The sequence below is a fragment of the Marmota monax genome, unplaced genomic scaffold (genome assembly GCF_021218885.2).
Source record: "Marmota monax isolate L192 unplaced genomic scaffold, Marmota_monax_Labrador192_F-V1.1 WCK01_AAM20220418_F8-fsc00138, whole genome shotgun sequence".
Classification (NCBI taxonomy): Eukaryota; Metazoa; Chordata; class Mammalia; order Rodentia; family Sciuridae; genus Marmota; species Marmota monax.
Genome location: NW_026692763.1, coordinates 1065159 through 1083473, shown reverse-complemented (window position 1 = coordinate 1083473; position 18315 = coordinate 1065159). Strand labels below are relative to the sequence as shown.

Genomic DNA, 18315 nt, shown 5'->3' with positions numbered 1-18315 from the left:
ACTGATAAGAGGATGGGATGGCTCAGCTTCCCTCCCCTCCCCTTGCCCAGCCCACTGACAAGCCCAAGCGGCAGCTAATTAGAGCTCTTATTTAATGCCTCTCTTTTAATTCCCCACTCTCCCACGGCCCATCCATCGGCAGAGAATTCACTACCGGGATGCGGCCACTGGTACCTCCTTGGGCTGGAAATGGGGCAAGGGAGGAGGCTGGGTTTGGCCGTTGGCTTCATGGCCCCCTAGCTAGTCACCCTGCTGCCCAGAGATGCCAATCTCATGGGCTTGATTTATCCTCCTGACATTTGTGCTCTTCAGCAGTTTTCAGGTGAGTAATTCAAATTCCTTAATTGTGTTAAAAAAGGCTGTTATAAAATTACCATTTTATTTAAATCTGAGTTAATAAATTTCTTGGCGGAGGCTTCCCCAGCTCCCCACAGCCCAGTAACAAGATGGATGGGGCAGAGAAGGAGCCAATGCAGTCATTTTGGTTTGGAATTACAGGCTAATAGATTCATTCATTTCCTGAAGCTGCTGTTGGCTGCCTCTTCCCCTCCCCCAAGAGTGGACTGGCTGTGGGGGCTGGATGACCCAGGGGAAATGAGAATCCAAGCCAGGGGTCATCATCACCTTGAAGGGTCCTTCTCTGGGGCCTGAAGCAGGCAGAGTACACATAGGTCAGGGGCTAGGTTGATAGTGCCAGGATGTCGGGTCATTTGTTCTGGGAAGAATTTTTCTGTCTTCTCATTAGCCTCAAAAGAGCTGCCAGAAAGCAGCTGTCATTTAGCACAGAAGCCAAGGGCCTGCCTATCCTGCCCAGACAGCACTTTCCCTCCTCTCCCTACCCAGAGCATGTCAGGCAGCTCCCTGGTATCACTGGTCCTGGAACTCACTCCAGCCAGTGACCCAGCCCATCATCATCTCCCCACCTGACTGCCACCCCTACCTAGAGGAGGTGGCATGGGGGCAGGTTTGGACTTGCCACCTGGGGCCTTCAGGCATGCCAGGCCTGCTGCCCTCTGAGCTGTCTCTGCCTTCATCCAGCTGGAGGAGCAGCTGAGCCGCCTTCAGCGTGAGAAGAATGAGATCCAGAACCGACTAGAAGAGGATCAGGAGGACATGAATGAGCTGATGAAGAAGCACAAGGCTGCAGTGGCTCAGGTACCCCTTCCTCAGGAGTGTCCCACCATGCAACCCACCAGTCACTGCTCTTCTGGGTCCCCCTTTTAGCCACTTTTTTTTAGGATGGCTACAGTGTGGGAGTCAGGGTGCCCAGGCCCTCAGTGGAAGCGGGGGCCCTGGACTTGTGTTTAGGGGGATCCTGTACACCATGTTCTCACCGTTTTCTCAGGCTTCCAGGGACCTGGCACAGATGAGTGATCTACAAGCTCAGCTAGAGGAAGCCAACAAGGAGAAACAGGAGCTGCAGGAGAAGGTGGGCACTGGGGACTCCCTTGATAGAGATGGTGCAGGGTCACTCTGTGAGGATGGTCCCCTAAGCTCAGAGTATGGAAAGTGTGTCCCTCTACCATCTGTGTTCCAAGTAGTAATATAAACTAGCAAGAAGAACTAGGCTTGCAGCCATATCACCGTAGCAGACATTTTGGCTTTGGCTGCCTCATTTCACATTTCTATTCCCTCTCTGGTCCTTAGCATTCTCCATTCTCTCCAAAGGGCAAGATCTGTGCCAAGCACTGGGGCAGTGAGGGATGCCTGTGGCCCCCTCCTCCCACCTTCCCCTCAGCATGCCTCCCTGCCTCAGCCTTCCGGTCACCATGGTGATGTCGCCTGCCCCAGACTCTGCCCCAGACTTTGCCCCCCCCGCCCATTTCTGGGCTCAGTTTTTTCTTCCTTTGCTCCCCACACTCCACTCCAGCTACAAGCCCTCCAGAGCCAAGTGGAGTTTCTAGAGCAGTCTATGGTGGACAAGTCCCTGGTGAGCAGGCAGGAAGCAAAGATCCGGGAGCTGGAGACACGTCTGGAGTTTGAAAGGACCCAAGTGAAGCGGCTGGAGGTAGGTTCAGCTACGGGTCCGGTCCGCAGCAAGCAGGGGAGAGCTGCCCCAGTAGTTGGAGGCACGCATGCTCCACAGGGCTGGGCAGGCCAGGAACACTCCTCAGAGGCCTCTGCCAAGCTGCCAGGCCAGCTGACGGAGCGGGGACCCTTCTCCCACCCGCCCGGCCTGCTCTCTGGGCACCATAGAGCCTGCCTGCTTTACATTCTGTTTCCGTGCTTGCTTTCTGCCAAGGGACCAGAGCAGCTTAGCTTTTCGTCTTCATATTTTCCTCCACGGCGAGCTCCGGGCCCCCCCCCCCGCCCCCCCCCGTCCCCCTCACTTGGCTCTCTGGCAGGGTCATAAATATGCAGCGGATGGCGCCACTGCTCCAAGGGTTGAAGTCTGTTCTCATCTCACCGCTCTCTCCTCCTCTCCCCTTCCCTTTGCATTCCCTTTTTCCCTTCCTTCCACCCTTCCCAGCTCTGCTTTTTCTCCGCCTCTATTCATTTTTCTCTGTTATTGACCTATTATTTTTTTTCCCTTTATATTTTTCCTCTCGTTGATCTTGTCTCTCTTTCTTACCCTCTTCCCCTTTCTTCTTTTCTCCTCTTCCCATTCCTCTTCTCTCTTTTTCATTTTTTTAACCCTCCCCCCCCAACACTCTTGTTGTGCTTGACCTCTTTTCTTCTCTGTTTATCCCTCCTTTCTCCCAGTGGAATCTCTGTTCTCCACGTCAGTCCTTTCTCTCCAATCTCCCTAAGCCAACATGCTCCAGCCCTAACAGATAGAGAGAGGCAGGCAGAATTCTTTCTCTGTGTTTATGCCCCTCTTGCCTCATTTGGAAGTTCTCCTCCTTCCCAAGCTTATCAACATTTGTTTAAGCCGTCCTGCCTCAGAACTGTGTTCATGGGCATGGTCACCAAAAAGCATCCCTGCTACCTTGTCCTTCAGCTGCTCAGTCATCAGAGCAGGCACAAGAGGAGGAATGGAAACAGGTGGACACCTGAGGGCATTGATAAACTTGATGTAAGAGGGAGTCTGGCTGAACTTCTTCAGACAGGATCCCAGTCCTCATGAGAGCTAGCAAGAGTTATAGAAACTTAGTAGTTCATTTTCTGCCTTCCACTGCTCCAAGACAGTTGGCAATATTTCAGTCACCATTTCACATACAGGAAAGTGTTATATGGGTTGCCTGAGGTCACAAACCTGTCAGGGGGCAGGCGGAAGAGGCCATTGGACTGGTGGCAACAGGGCCGACCTGCTAGGTTTGTCTCCTTTTCTCTTGGGCCCCAGACCTTCCCTCAGGTTACCTTTTGCTCAGAAAGGTAATGTTGTGGTTTACACCCATCAGTGATAATCACAAACGGCCCTTAGTCGTCCTATAACCTGGGTCTGTTACTTTAGAGACATAGGGATTAAGAGGTCCCCGTCAGCGGTAGAGCAGGATTAGATCCAGATGCAGGGTCCTTCCCTCACACGCTGTACTCCCAGCTCATTTTCTTGCTCAGTGTCCTTCTTCCTGTCCAGGAAAAACATGTTCAGATTTCTGGGAGTAGAGAGATCCATGGGTTTAGAGAGATGGCTGTCTGCTTGGAAACTGATGACTGCTTAGTTTCCTCTTAATCTGGGAACTCTAAATAAAGCCAAGTATCTCTGAGCATAGGATCTAGCTTTTTGGGGCTTCTGGGTTCAGTGTCTCTGAATTGGTTCAGTGTCTCCTCCGTGGTCCTACTGACCACGGAGGAGACTTTTACATGATAGGCCCTGGCTCTGCCCAGAACTTCCCTCAATCTTGTTAGTGATAATAATGACCTCAGCACTTTCTCTTCTGAAGTGCCTTGACATTCACTGCCTTATTAGATCCTCAAAAGACCATCAGGACAGTTGTCATCCTCCACATTTTTCAGAAAAGCAAAGGAACCCCCCACCCCTGGTTTCACTTGCTTGCCCACAGAGCCAGTGAGTGGCAGAACCAGAGCTTAGCCAAAGGTTCAGAACCCTGCTGCTCCTACCCTGCCTGGCCCATGGGCCTACCTGCTGGTCTTTCTTTCTACCTGACCACCCAGAGCTTGGCCAGCCGGCTCAAGGAAAACATGGAGAAGCTGACTGAGGAACGGGATCAGCGCGCTGCAGCAGAGAACCGGGAGAAAGAACAGAACAAGAGGATACAGCGGCAGCTCCGGGACACCAAGGAGGAGATGGGTGAGCTCGCCAGGAAGGAGGCTGAGGCGAGCCGCAAGAAGCATGAACTGGTAGGCCTCCTGCTCCCCAGACCCCACAGTGGAGGCCCCCTGAGTAGCACTGGCTACACACCTCATTCTGGTCTAGGAGGTGGGATTGCAAAGACACCATGGTTCAGAGAATGGGAGTGGGGAGGAGCATGTCAGGAGGACAGTCCTGAGGGCAGGCTGGAGAGCCAAGGGTAGCACCCAAGTCTCCATCAGGTAAGGCCAGGCCCTACCAGCCCAGTGGCCCTGGAACTCACAGCCACACCCAGGTAGCTCCTGCCGGCTAAGAGAAACTTGCTGTAGACATCTATATCCACTGCCCAGCTCCCACTGGGCAGAGAAAGGGAAAAGAAGGGAAGGCTGGATTTCCTAGGCTTCTAACACCTGACTGTACAATACCCAGAGTCCCCACCTGAGGTGCCCACAAAGTAAATATCTGGGGCTGCTGGAGGAGAGAATGGCCCTCTGCACACTGGACTTCCCACCTTCCCTCCTAGGAGATGGACCTGGAGAGTCTGGAAGCTGCTAACCAGAGCCTGCAGGCTGACCTGAAGCTGGCATTCAAGCGCATTGGGGACCTGCAGGCTGCCATTGAGGACGAGATGGAGAGTGATGAGAATGAGGACCTTATCAACAGGTGAGGAGTGGCCTCTGTGGCATTACGGCCAGCAAGGAGGCCTTCTTGACCACCTCTGGAATGAGGCCCCAGGTGACAGTTGCAACCTCTGTGTCCCCCACCAAGCCACCAACACACCCTCCCCTTGCTATCAGATTCCAGCCTGGACCCTGGCCTGAGGGGCAAAGGGTAGGCTAGACGCTAGGTAAGGGGTCTCCTCTCCTTCTCTCCCCAGGCCTCTGAAGGACCTGGCTCTCTAGCTCTGCCTGTTCAAGATGAGTTATTCCCCCGTTTAGCTGTGTTTCCGATGGCGCCTGCCCCACTCTGGGGAGAGCAGAGATTTAAAGGCTGTGATGCCTTGTTACTGTGCCAGAGATTTTCTCCCATAAAACCCACCCAGGGAATGGCTTAGGAGAGAGAGATTTGTAGTCCCAGGCTGAGGAGAGAGTCACAAAGTGAGAAGACCAGCAGGGATGAGGCCAGGCCCTGAAGAAGCCCCCGAGGGACCTCAGACCTGCTCCTCCCACCTCCGGGCCAGGCCCCATCCTGCAGGCAGATCTAGGTGGCCCAGAGATCCAGCTCCTTGGGGTGGGGGATGGCTTCTAGGGTGGTCCAAGCCAGGTTCTAAGGACAACATTATCGCTCATGCCCTGGCCTGGTCTCAGCTAACCAGAGCCCTCTCTTGATGAGGAAAGAGAGGGCCTTGGCTGAGGGGCCCACCTCCATTTGCCCATTGATTTTTTTTCTGTCTTCCTTTGGCTTCCCTGCCCACTATTATTTTCTGTTTCCAGTTTGCAGGACATGGTGACAAAGTATCAGAAAAGAAAGAATAAACTGTGAGGACTGGAGCGCATGCGCTCTCTGCCTCTCCTGGCGGGTGTCTAACCACCCCTAACACGGGGTTCCCTCCAGGGGTCCCTGCTGCATGCCGCATGTGGACACACGGGTCTCCCCACACTCTCCTCCTTAGCTGGTCTCTAATGCTAACACTGCTGACTGTCCTCAGGGGAGGCGGGAACTGTCCAGAGGCAGAAGGCGGGCAGTGAAGCGTGCTCCTCGGAAGGATGGGGCACAGGATGGAGGGAGGATACGGGCAGGATGGAGGCCCCATCAGAAAGCAATGCTTCGCTTCTTGGGGCAGCACTCCAGCCTACCTTCCTCAGTTCCAGCCCTCCCTCCCTTATAGCCAAGTGTGCCCACCTCCCTTGCCTGTCTCCCTGGAGCGATGCCTGTTCTGGCTCAGTTTGTCTACATCCTTAGGCTCCTTTGGAGCCTGAGCTGCCTGAAAAGAGCAGTATGCTTCGTGTTTAAGGTCTGCCACCTTCCTTTGGCAGAGAAGGGTAAAGGTGAGGGGTATCCGAAACTGCTTGTTTGGAGAAAGCACTCAGGCAGCTAATCACTGGCCACTCTGCCATGGCAGGGGAAGGAGACAAGGCCAGTTGTATTTACTTTGCTTGCTGTGGGCACCTGTGACAGAGGCCCTGGGTGTCTGTTGGTGCTGTCTATCAGACAGTAGAAGCCAGGAAATCCACCCCTCTCTTCTTTTCTCTCTTTCTGGGTGGGAGCTGGACAGCAGATGCTGATGTGTAGGCCTTCAGGCAGATCCGGCTGATCCTCTGTCAAGTTCGACAGGGTTGTTTTTGGAGGTTGTTTTTTCAGCATGGCACTGGGTTTCCTCCCCCACTCTCTTGCCTGGCAGGCCTCCTCCCCTGGCCAGGATGGGCTGGCGGCCGTGCAAAGGACTCAGTGAGAGCTAATGATAAATGTAATAGTGTGTAACAGTGATAGAGGGCCGCTGGAGCCCAGTTGTCACACACAATTAATATCCCCCACCGTTCTGTCTCCGTTTGTTTGTTCCCCCGCGATTCGGCTCCCAGTTAACTAATAGCACATGAGCCTGGACATAAATTGTATTTGACACAAGGTTTAATTCCAACCATTTAAAATTTCAACTGCCCCCTGAGCCTGCCTGCCCCTGGAGTTTGTTTACGGGCCTGATTATTTAAGGAAAAGAACCCGAACATCATTTGGATGCTTGCAACTAAAGGGGAGGTGAGGGCAAGCAGGCCAGCCTCTCAACCCATTTGCTGTTCTGAATGTAAGGAGGAAAATTCGTATTCTGGGCCCACATCTATGTGTCCCATGTGTGTTCCAGCCTTGCCATCCTTGGGCAGTCGGAGCTTCAAGGGCTGATAAAATGCGCATTTAATATCATATTCCCAACCAGTGCCAGGCACACACACATTCACGCTTGTATGCATACACACACACACACACACACACACACGCCAGCATGCACTCAACGCAGGCGCACGGGAATGTGTGGTTCTGACTGGGTCCCGCTGATGGCAGAGAGGTGGTATGGTTCCTTTCTTAGCATCTCTGGGCCCCAGCTCCAAGTTATCGAGCGAGCATGCTAAGGCGGGCAGAAAAATAATGTTTCGATTTACTTAGAGATACAGTTGTTATTGCCATAACCTTAATGAAAGCAGTAAACAGCGCAGTATTAAGGGAGATTTATACAGAAACGCTTTTAACATGTAGACATAGATTTCGCGATGCATACAGCACCTCCTTTCTAAGGGCAATCAATACGGTTATGAACGGTGGTGATAAATTACCAGCTCTGAAGCTACAGAGGGAGGTTTTTTGCACGGGTGTATAAATCAGGTGGTATTGGCGTTCCATGGGGCCCATGCACCACAGTAAATCTGCCAGGCTCGGATGGGCACAGGGCTTGCATTAGCGGTTTTGGGGCTGTCTGCTAAACTCCTGTTTACCCGGGGCATCAGCCAGACTCGTCTTTGTTATAATTCTGTATTTGACGGAAGCCCATAAAATATGCCTCTTTATTCCCCTCCCCATGAGTCAGGCTCTCTCACGGTCCCCAGAACTGAGTCTGGTGGTTTCCTCTGGTGGCAGTGGTAGTGGTGTGTGTGTGTGTGTATGTGTGTGTGTGTGCGTGCGCACGCATGGGCTATGTGGCTATTTATTCAAGAACATAATTCAGGAACAGGGCCGCTTCTGTTGACACAGATGAAAGGAAATTTTTATCAAGGAGAAATCCCAGCCTATCTATAGCAGGGGAACTTGGTGGGCAGACATTTTGCAGAATTTGAAAGCATTCTCACTTAGAAGCTGTCTCTAAGACCCAACAGCTTCATGAGGGGGTCACCTGTGACTCCAGCTTCAGAATCTGCCTTGTTGGGGCTTTCCTGTAAGTCCTGAGGTCAGCCTGGCTAGAAGCTAGGGAGCAAGGGCCAGAGGCCGCCTGAGGGAGGGAGGAGGAGGCTTGGAGAATCAGATGGATGGCCTCCTTGTCATTTTCATTGGGTTGATCAGCTGAATAGCCTGGGACTTCCTGAGCCCAGTTGGGCTTCTTGGGGTAATCTGGATCCCGAAGCCTCTGCCGTCCCTAACCTGGAAGATGCAAATGTCTCCCTGTTCTCCCTTTTCTTTCTCTATTTATAAGGGCCAGGGAAGCCACAAGGTGGGTCTGGGATATGGCCAATACCTCCTTACCCTAGTGCCCAGGTTGGTATTACCAACAGCTAAGGAGACCTCCAGGTTCAAGCTAACTTGAAGTCATGTGAAACCCTTTTTTCCTACCCTGGGGCCTGCAGCTCATCTATAGTATGCATGCAGAGCCAGGTGTGGTGCCACATGTCTGTAATTTCAGTGACTTGAGATCACAAGTTTGAGGTCAGCCTTAGCAACTTGCCAGCCCTACGCAACTTAGCAAGACCCTGTCTCAAAATAAAAAAGGCTGGGAATGTAGCTCAGTGGTAAAGCAACTCCAGGTTCGATCCCCAGTTCCAAAAATAAACAAACAAATAAATAAAAACACACAGAACGACTGCAGCAGTAACCACCATCTAGGGCGGGGCAGACAAATAGCAGCACAGGACTCAAAAAACAGCTGAAGGGTCTTGATTTTAACCAAAAAGAGCCATTTGGATGTAATTGCTGATGGATGACCTCCTTGTCATTTTCATTGGGTTGTTCAGCTGAATAGCCTGTCACTGATACCAGGGATAGGGTTGTCTCCATGCTCTCAGGATCTTCTTGGTGTCTCTCATGCAGTGTGGCCTGCCAAGTGGGGACAGGCTGCTTGTGAGTGGTGTGCTGTCTAACCTTTCTGTTCTCCTCCCTAACTCACCAACATGCATGCTTCTCTTCTCCCACCCCTGCCCAAGACATACCCTCTCCCCCTTCGGCTCCCTCTCGTGGGCAGCAGGTGGTCACCACCTGCCTAGCCTTGCCTACCTTTCTGCTCCTCACACCTACAGTGAAGGGGACTCGGATGTGGACTCAGAGCTGGAGGACCGGGTCGACGGGGTCAAGTCCTGGTTGTCAAAAAACAAGGGACCTTCCAAGGCAGCTTCTGATGATGGCAGCTTGAAGAGTTCCAGGTGAGCACGTGGCCTTGAGCTGGGAGGAAAGCCATCCTGGGGCATCAGGAGTGACTGAGCAGTGCGTTGGTGTGGAGAGGGCAGGCCTCACACTATCTGTGTGGCTCTCCTGCTGTCCATATGAGAGGCTCGGTGTCTGCTGGCCCACAGAATAAGCACAAGAGGAGGCTGGCTTTTTAGCCAGGCGTGTCTCCCTTATTTTTCCCAGGTAATGTTTTCCTGCTAGATTCAGGGCTCGATAAACTTCACCCCCCACTTATTCATTCAACAAGTTGGATAGGGCTACATGATTGTTTGAGCCCTTGGAATCAAGACTGGGATGTGACACAAGGGATTCTGGACCCCACAAGCCTGCACAGGGGCACTCTGGATCTCTGCTATTCTGATAGGAATGGTATGAATAGGCACCAGTTCCTGAGTCCTGTCATTGCATGGGTACACTTCTATCTGCCCATTCTCTCCTTCCTCTAATCTCTGGCCCCCACAGGCTTCCTACTAACACCCATCCATAGGGACACTTGCACCCTATTTTCTAGCCAGTCATAGTCTTCTGATGGTATAGACAGCTACCGTAGGAAGCCAGGTCTCACCTTTCTCATTTCCTACTCACCAGCGTAGCTGCAGGCAGGAAGAGCCGTCCTCCTCTGCTCCCTCCTCTTTCCCTCCCATAGCCACTTCCCTGCTTGCTTTCTCTCTTTCTCACACACACACACCTCCCCCCCCCCCCATCCTTAACCTTCGGGGCACATCCTTCCCTAGCCTCCAACCCCAACTGGGTAGAAAAAGTAGTATTCCTCCCCCTTCTGCAACTCCCTGAGGCCCCGTCCCCAAGTCCAGGCCCTCACCACCAGTACCCAGTGGCCCCCTCTAATTGGTTTAATTTATTCGGCCAAACAGCATTGTGTTATTGCAGATAATGTCGCCTTCCCCCGCCCCACTGCCGTTCACCACAGTGTGGCACGAGGCTCCAGGTAGTTGACAATGAAATAAATTGAACTAAACGTTTTAGAGGGGGGAAAAGTGATGAAATAGAACAATAGTCTAATTTACATGACATTCTCCATGAAGCTATTTTCACTGACGCAAATTATTTTGCTTCATTTCCTCCAACGCTCTCACCACCACTTTGCCAGGGCTGCTGCGTTTTCTCCTCCTTTTGCCTCCCACCCCCTGTGTCTTTATTCTTGAGGTTTAATGCCTGTTCCTCTCTCTCTCTCTCTCTCTCTCTCTCTCTCTCTCTCTCTCTCTCTCTCTCTCTCTCTCTCTCTCTCTCCCTCCCTCCCTCCTTCCTTCTCTGCATCCACTCCTGGTTATCTCCTACCCTCCCCACTCAGAACGGCCCTCAACAGCCTCCCCAGGGATGCCAAGGGGGTGGAGGAGAGGCCAGCCTCGGTGCTGAGCTCACTCAGCTATCGAAAACGGCTGACCCTGAAGGACTCCATCGGGGGCACGGGGGACGAGGACTCACTCTTCACCACCCTGAGTGAGCGCGCCACCTCCCCAGAGAGGCCCCCCCGCAAAGCCCGCCAGGGTCCCAGGGAAGAGCCCGTCCAGGGCCGGAGGTCCAAGGAGCCTGATGAATGTGGCTCCATCTTTTCAGAGGTTGGAAGCCGTGCAGGCCGGGGGCTAGAAAAGCGGTGGGGTTCAGATTTTGACCGGTCCTCCACGGTCTCTGCTCCCGTCAGCCGGGCCTCCTCGGCCACACGGCGTGGCTCTGGGGAGGATGGGGCCCGTTCCGCCCTGAGCTTCTCGCTGTCAGGCTCACCCAGCTCCCGCCGCAGCACCTCCCGGCTTGAAGGCCTGGCCAGGACTCTCAGCCCATCCTGGAGCCGAGCCTCAGGCCTGGGCCTGGAGAGCCCTGACTCCCGAATGTCCCTGGGCCGGAGCTGCCTGGATGAGTGGGATGATGGAGCCAGTGTGGCCCTGAGCGAGGCACACTCAGAGTTCAGCCATCCATCGCTGGCCCGAAGTCTGTCCGTGCCACCCCAGCCACGGGGCTTGGCCTCAGCCACTGATGAGCCGCTCAGTTCTAGCGTCCGTCCTGTCAGCCGTCGCTCCTACCTGGACCCAGACCTGGAGGCTGCCATCAATGAGGTCTTGAGCTACAAACCTGTCCCATTCCAGAGAAGCAGCCTAGAGCCTGACTCTGAGGAGGACGATCGCAAGAGTATCCAAAGTGCCCGAAGCGCCCGACTGGGTTCCCCAGAACGTGGCACCAGCATCCGCCGCTCTGCCTCAGCTGCTGATGTCTCTAGGACGCGCAGTGGACACAAGAGCCGGAGCAAGCACAGGAGGAGAAGGAGCAGCTCCAGCTCCAGCTGCAGCTCCGAAGGCTCCTCAGAGCACAAGCGGAGGAGGAAGGGGCGCTCTCGGAAGAACAAGAAGAAGTCCAAATCGAGAAGAAAGAGAACCGAGACAGAGTCTGATTCCTCCTCATCCTCATCCAGTGGCTCAACGGTCTCAGGTCACAGTGGGTCAAGCGTGAAGAAGGGTCCTGCCACCGAAAGTGAGGAGGCGGGGCAGACGCTCCGGCAGTCGAGGAAGGAGGAGAAGAAGCGCAAGAAGGAGGTGGACAGTCTGATGATGCGGTACCTGTACCGACCTGAGAGCGACTAGTGTAGTAGGTGGCATCTGGCGTGGAGTGCAGCATGGTGTGTCCCGCTCAGCACAAACTAACTTGCTCCCTTCCCTACCTGCCACCTTCTCAGGTCCTATGTGCATTCCTCTTGGTCTGGCCTGGCCTTGGAGAGCCTACATGTGGCTACCTCAGAGAGCAGGGACCAGCTAAGCCGGTTAGTCACTCCAAACCCTGAGCCAGTCTCTCAACTCACTGGTGATGTGGATTATAGCTCCTACATACCAAGTCCTTACCCTGGACCAGGGACTGTGATATTCTTTTTTATCTTTTTTAGTTGTAGATGGACACAATACCTTTATTTTATTTATTTATTTTTGTGTGGTGCTAAGGGTCAAACCCAGTGCCTCAAACATGCTAGGCAAACGCTCTACTACTGAGCTACAACCACAGCCTCCCATGCTTTATTCTTGATCCTCATGATAACCTCATGACAAAGATGTGAAAAGCCCTGTTTCAGAGAAGAGAAAGCCGAGGCTCAGAGAAGTTAAGTCACTTACCAAGGTCACACAGGTGGGAACTGATATTGTCAGGAGCCGAATGGCATGTGTTTAACTCCAACACTCTTGCCCTTAACTACTTCTCCATTCAGTTCAGTGCAGAGCACGTGGGCAACGTGTGAGTGCCAGACAGCACCTGTTTGAGAGCTATTGTTCATGTCCCCATAGGGCTGGGCCCAGAAAAGGGCCCTCCCTGACTGATACCCTGGCTGTGGGTTGGTGCATCAGTGGCCACTAGCTCTTATGTGGCCTTTTGGTCTGCTCTCCCCCCAGCTCCCAGAGCCACCTTCCTCCCTGGCATGAATCTCAAGTCTGGGAGGACAAGGGTCAGAAGGCTGCAGCCCACACTGCACCACACCCTACAGCAGACCCAGGAGGTGCCCGATGCCCTCCCCAACCCTCCCACCTGCAGGCAGCCCACACATGGGCGTCACTTCTGTTCTGCTCATCTTGTAAAGTTCTAATGAATAGAAATTAGCAGCTGCTGAGTGACAGCCCCCTCCTGGTTCTCCTGCCTCCCCTACCTCCCCCAGCTCTTCTCCCTGTGGGGAGGGAGATCTAGCAGTTAGGCCCATTATGCCCACACCCCCACTATGGAAGAGAGGCAGAGCCTGACTCACTGGGATCCCATTGTTGCCAGTTACCCTGGTGGGCGGTGACATTTTAGATCATCCTGGTAATATGAAGCTGTTTTTGACATGGTACCCTCCCAGGATAAGCTTACTGCTTCCCAGGAGGTATAACCCCAAAGTGTACCCCCCTGAGGCTCAGGCAGTTGTTCCCCAGATGCATGAACTAACACACACCTGTTGCATGCGTTTACTGTGAAGCAGCTGGGCAAATACTGACTTTAGCTTAGTTATACCAAAGGGGTTCAATGGAAGGTCCCTTTAAGGAATGGAACAAATAGAAGTGCAAGTTACCTTAGGCAATGGAATGGAATTGGGGGAGTGGATGGAGTGATGGAACTTGAACCCAGATCAGGCTCAATTCGTTCCTTGGGCATGAGCTGCTCTGAAACCCTTGGGCTCAGCTCTGCTCTGTCACTTTCCCCATGTGGCAGATGGTTGCAGGGTGCTTTGTAAAGCATCTCAATTGCGTTAGGGTCTCCTTGTCAGCTCCATTGTGGGAAAAAACAGGAGTCAAAATATTTGGCCTACTATTTCAGCCTTCCCCTTAGCAGCCCTGCTAAGTGCCCCAAACCCCCATGGCAGGAAGTCAGTGGGTGGATGGAGGAGGAAGTCTAGAAAGCATGGAAGGCCAGGCCCTTCTGTGTATTGCACCCGTTCCCAGAGGAAGACACAGGCCATCTCACCAACTGGTGGGCAACTAGCATATTTCAGACCCTAGTGCCCTCAGCCCACCGTCACCCTTGACCTGAAAATCATTAAGAACAAAGACACAGAAAGCTTCTTTCCTCCTCCACCCATCAGCTCAGTTCCTCTTGTCCAACTAGAAGCCGGAATAGTCCTGAAACCCTCTCCTCAGGCTCTGAGGAGGATTGCATTCACTGTTGGTAGAGTGGCCCCCAGCCAGAACCTAGCCAACCAGCACGGAGCTAGAGAGAAAAAGCAGCAGAGGGAGGATCTCCCTGGCACTCAGCATTAAGTGGCTTTGGGGTGAATACTCTGCCAGGGGTGAGGGTGGGAGTGGGACAGGACAGAGACAAAGCCAAAGCCAAAGCCAAAGCTTAGCTTCCCATCTGGTGATGAGGAACGAGAATTCGGAACACGGATTCAGCATCCATAGCAAAGTCAAGGGGAGGGGAGCTGACACCCTGGGCTCTCCCAGCGGGAATTAGGTTATGTACCAAATTGTTTGTGACATTGCTGAGCAGGAGACACTGGCTTGTGGAGAGGAAAGCTTTTTAAACAATTTGGTTAAAATGTTCCAATTGCCAGCCGTGACTCTTGCCCTGGGGAGGAAGGGAGCTGCCTGCTGTTGGCCCGTTGATGGCTGTGGCCGTATAAGCTACTAAGGAGACTGGCTAAAGAGAACCCAAGGAAGAACCAAACAGAGATCTAGTGCATCATCCACAGCCCAGGCAAGACAGAGACGTGGGATTTACCACCTCTCCAGCTGCTACCGCCTCTGCCTATCACCTCGACAGAACAGCGTAGAAACCTGGCTGTCATTTACCCAGGTGTCTGAATGTGGGAGTGGTGAGGGAATGAAGAGGAGCACAGGGCTGCAATTGATTCAGAGGGCTGGGCTCTCCAGCAGTGCCTCATTTGCATCTGGATCCCAGCCCTGGCATCTATCTCACCCCCTCTGCCCACAGAATAACTCCACTGTTTTTCCTCAAAGCCAGGCCTTCCTTTTCCTAACAGCAGATCTTTAGCACTGGGTGCCCAGAAATTCTGTATAAAAAATGAAAACAAAACCCGGCTCCCGATAATGTAGAATTCAAACAACCCCAAAGCTACAATAATCCCCACCCCCGTTTTTTTTTTTTTTTCCTGTGTTGTACAGCCATCATTGAGTTTCACAATTTTGTCCTAGAGTCACCTCAGAGTCCTTTAGTACCTCTGCTCCATCAAAATAAGACTCATTTATGTTCAATGTAGTTTGTACTAAGTGTGTTTTGTGCTATTCTGATTCCTTTAAAAATGTTAATTCATTCATGAGAACTAGAATAACTATTAGCCAGACCTCCCCATTCCTGAGCCATTTTGCATAATTGAACATATATTCTCTCAGGCTCTTCGGGGAGGGGAAGAGAGCGAGATACATGTCTTTTACACCCCTTGGACACTCACTCAGGCCAGCAGGAGAATGCAGGTTTGATCTTGTTTTCTTCTCAGGTATCTAATCTAGCGGCAGAGTGGAGTTTTCTCAAGGCTTTGAAGTTCAGGTTCAGGTTTACATCCTGACTGTGTGACCTTGGGCAGGATGCTTCATCTCTTTGAACCAGCTTCTCCATACCAACCTATAGGGTTGCTGTGCAGAATAAGACAGCATATCCAGGGGGCCTAGGCCTGTGTCTCATACAGAAGAAGATCCAGTGATGGAATTCTTTCTTCTGGATCGCTCACTGACACCTTGGGGGAAGCTAACAAAGTGACTTTTTCTCACAGAACCTTGTTTCCTCCGATAGAACTTTAAAAGGACCAGTAAATCAAGGGCCTTCCCCAGATTCTTAAATCAGAATTGCAGGCAATAGAGATCATGGAATTCCTGTTTGCCCAAGTAGACTATATCTAGGATCTGTAGGCAGATCTGTGTGCCTCTGTCACTTGGAGCAGTGGGCAGGGCAGCAGTTCTAAGGACCCAGCCGAGAGCAGGGACCCAGTAGGAGTGGTGTCACACTGGGCTATATTTTCTAAAATGGTGTTGAAATTACAGTGCACTTTAATAGTCAGGAGGGGAAGGTAGCTCCTGGGCCTTGGGAAATAAACAAAAAAGAAGGTGAATGGAACTGGGTAGAACATGATCCCATCTTTCCTTGTGAGAGGTCATGATCCTGCTTCATCCAGTGGATAATGCTTCTTTATATCTTCAGAGAGACAGCTGGAGGCTTCCAGAGCCAGGGACCTGATGAAGACTCAATGGGATTATGAGATTTTTTTCCATTGAGCCACCCTGAAACAAAGGTCTTGGCAGCCTGATTCCTGAGGCTTCATTCCTTATTGTTAACAGAGGATGCCATGATCAACAGTAGAAGTTCCCATAGGCCTTAGGAAACCCTGATTAGGAGAAAAAAATTCAGATCTGGGAATATTCAATGGGGAAAGCTCCTCTTTCTTAGAAGCCATCTTTTTTTAGAATAACTTGCTTAAGAGAGCCCCTACCTTAGCCAGGCTGTAAGCATCCAGTCTCCATCACTGTGGCTCATGGATGGCCTGCATCAGAATCTTCTGGGGAATAAGCTGAAGATGGGAACCCCTGGGTTCCACCCAAGAGCTATCAAGTCAAAAATTTTAAGAGGAAGGACCCAGGACTTTGTAGGCGATTCTTATACCCACTCACGTCCCAGACCTCTGCTGTCCAGTACCCGTGTCCTATGGGTTTTTAAAGGTCTCAGAGTTGAACTGGTGTGCTCCTTTCTCTAACTATATTGAATGTCTTCTAGGTGAGCCAAGAAGTCTTTACCTAGCAACGTCTGGTGTTTGGAGTGCTCTAACGGGGATTTGGTACTCCAGGGTAGAAGTGTCCTTTGTCCTTGACCTTGTCCTTACTCCTCTCTCCCTGCAGCCCCACCAGCCACTGGAAGCCCCTTCCCCCTGACCGATCCGATGATGAGCACGACCCTGTGGACGGCACCTCCAGACCCCGATACTCCCACAACTGTCTGAGTGACAGCGATACAGAGGCAAAGCTGGCGGAGACCAATGCATAGCCCAGGGGAGTGGCTCTCAGCCCTCACACCCCACAGCCTCTGCCTGCCTGGGCATCTCTCCCAGGAACCAGTGGGGCACTGGTCCCCCCCGCTGACTGCTGATCTGCATGGGAAACACCCTGACCCTCCGCTATCAGGGGGACTTTCCAGGCTGTGGGTGTCTGACATCCCCACGTGGAAGAGGTGGGAGAAAGAGGAGTTTCTGAAAAGAGAACTTTTTGCTCCTCCCTGCCTCAAAGATGCCACACTCTTGGCTTCTACCCAGGGCCACCATGGTCAGTGGCAGGTGGCCTGGCACTGCATGGAGCCAGCAAATTGACCTCCATCTCAGCCCCCTGCTCAGGGATGATGGACAGATTGCCTACTGGGCCACTCAAGGTTGCTGGGTCCATGGGGAGGAGTCGGGGAGGGAACAGCAATTCCTTCCCACTGGTTTGGGACGAGGGCTTTCTCTTCTCAGTGCCTGCTGTCTTTTTACTTCTTAATTTAAATATCCAACTTCTCCATCACGGCCACATCCCTGAGAGTGGGAGCCGGCTGCAGTGGCAGCTGGGGCCCCTAGGAACAACTTGGAAATCTCTTCATCTCCACTTTTCTGGGTGCAGTCCTTTCTCTGTGCAGCCAGGGAGACTGGTGAGCAGAGCTGGGGCCAGGTTCTTAAGAGTCAGTGTGTGGAGGGGCTGCCAGGTGCTTCTGGTTGGGCTGAGCAAGCCTCCACAGATGGGGTACATAAATGCCATCGAATTTCCAGCCCCCACCCACCCTCTCCATCTCATCAGTGCGTTAAGTGCAATGACCTATTTAATAGTAAACCCATTCCACCTGCACCAGCTTGGGGACTTGTCCAAGCCCTGCCTCCCTCTACTCTGTACCAGTTGCCTGGGTCATAAGCTCAACTTGAGAAGAAAGGCCTGGGGTTGAGGGCTTGTGGTCAGAACCACTGAAGATGGGAGTGTCCGTTGATACTAGTGTGTGTCAGACACAAGTCCTCACCCAGTGTCCTGAGCTGGTATCATCTCCCTGCCCCCCCACACTTATCCCAGACCTGGAAACAAGCGGTCCCAGCCCCCTCCAAAAGTTATCCCCTCAACTCCGCCAGACTTGGGGGCCAAGGGCAGTGCCTGGAGCTGCTCCCATCTGCTGTCCCCATTCTCTCCTGCAATTGGTTTGTACTCACTGGGCTGTGCTCTCCCCATTTACCTGATGTATGGAAATAAAGCCCCTTTTCCTCCTGGCTATGCCAGTTTTCCTGCCTCTTCCTTCAGGCCCAGGGAAAGTCCCTTGTGATCACAGGGGTGAAGGCAGAAGCAGGACTATTGGGGACACCAGAGAGTCACCTTGTTCTCACCTTCTCCCATGTCAGATTGTGCCACCCAGAGAACCCTGGCAGGTCATCTGGGGCAGGCAGGATGAGGAAATTAGGAGATTAGTCGAGGATTACACAACCCCAACTTTTGCACTGAGAGCCTGTGGATTGTAATTCAGGTTGGCAGAGTTGTCCAAGCCTCATCTCCTCTGGCCTCCATGAGGAAATATTATTGTCCACCAGCTGCAGGGATTTTATCTTCTCTTACCTTTTTTCTTTTTTTTTATTC

General features: G+C 52.5%; 1 protein-coding gene across 17 annotated transcripts in view; it reads left to right on the top strand.

Moving 5' to 3' along the window:
* Positions 1–17958, top strand: part of Myo18a (myosin XVIIIA) — a 98129-nt gene extending 80171 nt beyond the window's left edge. For 9 of the 17 annotated variants that reach the window (XM_058580049.1, XM_058580048.1, XM_058580046.1 and 6 more), the window contains 9 exons: positions 1039–1155; positions 1346–1429; positions 1871–2008; positions 4057–4242; positions 4716–4855; positions 5626–5670; positions 9124–9246; positions 10581–11866; positions 16576–16714. In XM_058580049.1, coding sequence (XP_058436032.1) covers positions 1039–1155; positions 1346–1429; positions 1871–2008; positions 4057–4242; positions 4716–4855; positions 5626–5670; positions 9124–9246; positions 10581–11862 — 2115 coding nt within the window. In that variant the 3' untranslated portion in view covers positions 11863–11866; positions 16576–16714. Of the gene's footprint in view, positions 1–1038; positions 1156–1345; positions 1430–1870; positions 2009–4056; positions 4243–4715; positions 4856–5625; positions 5671–9123; positions 9247–10580; positions 11867–16575 lie in introns of all 17 variants that reach the window. The other 8 variants (XM_058580056.1, XM_058580055.1, XM_058580059.1 and 5 more) reach the window with 3 other exon arrangements.
* Positions 17959–18315: the final 357 nt, after the last annotated feature.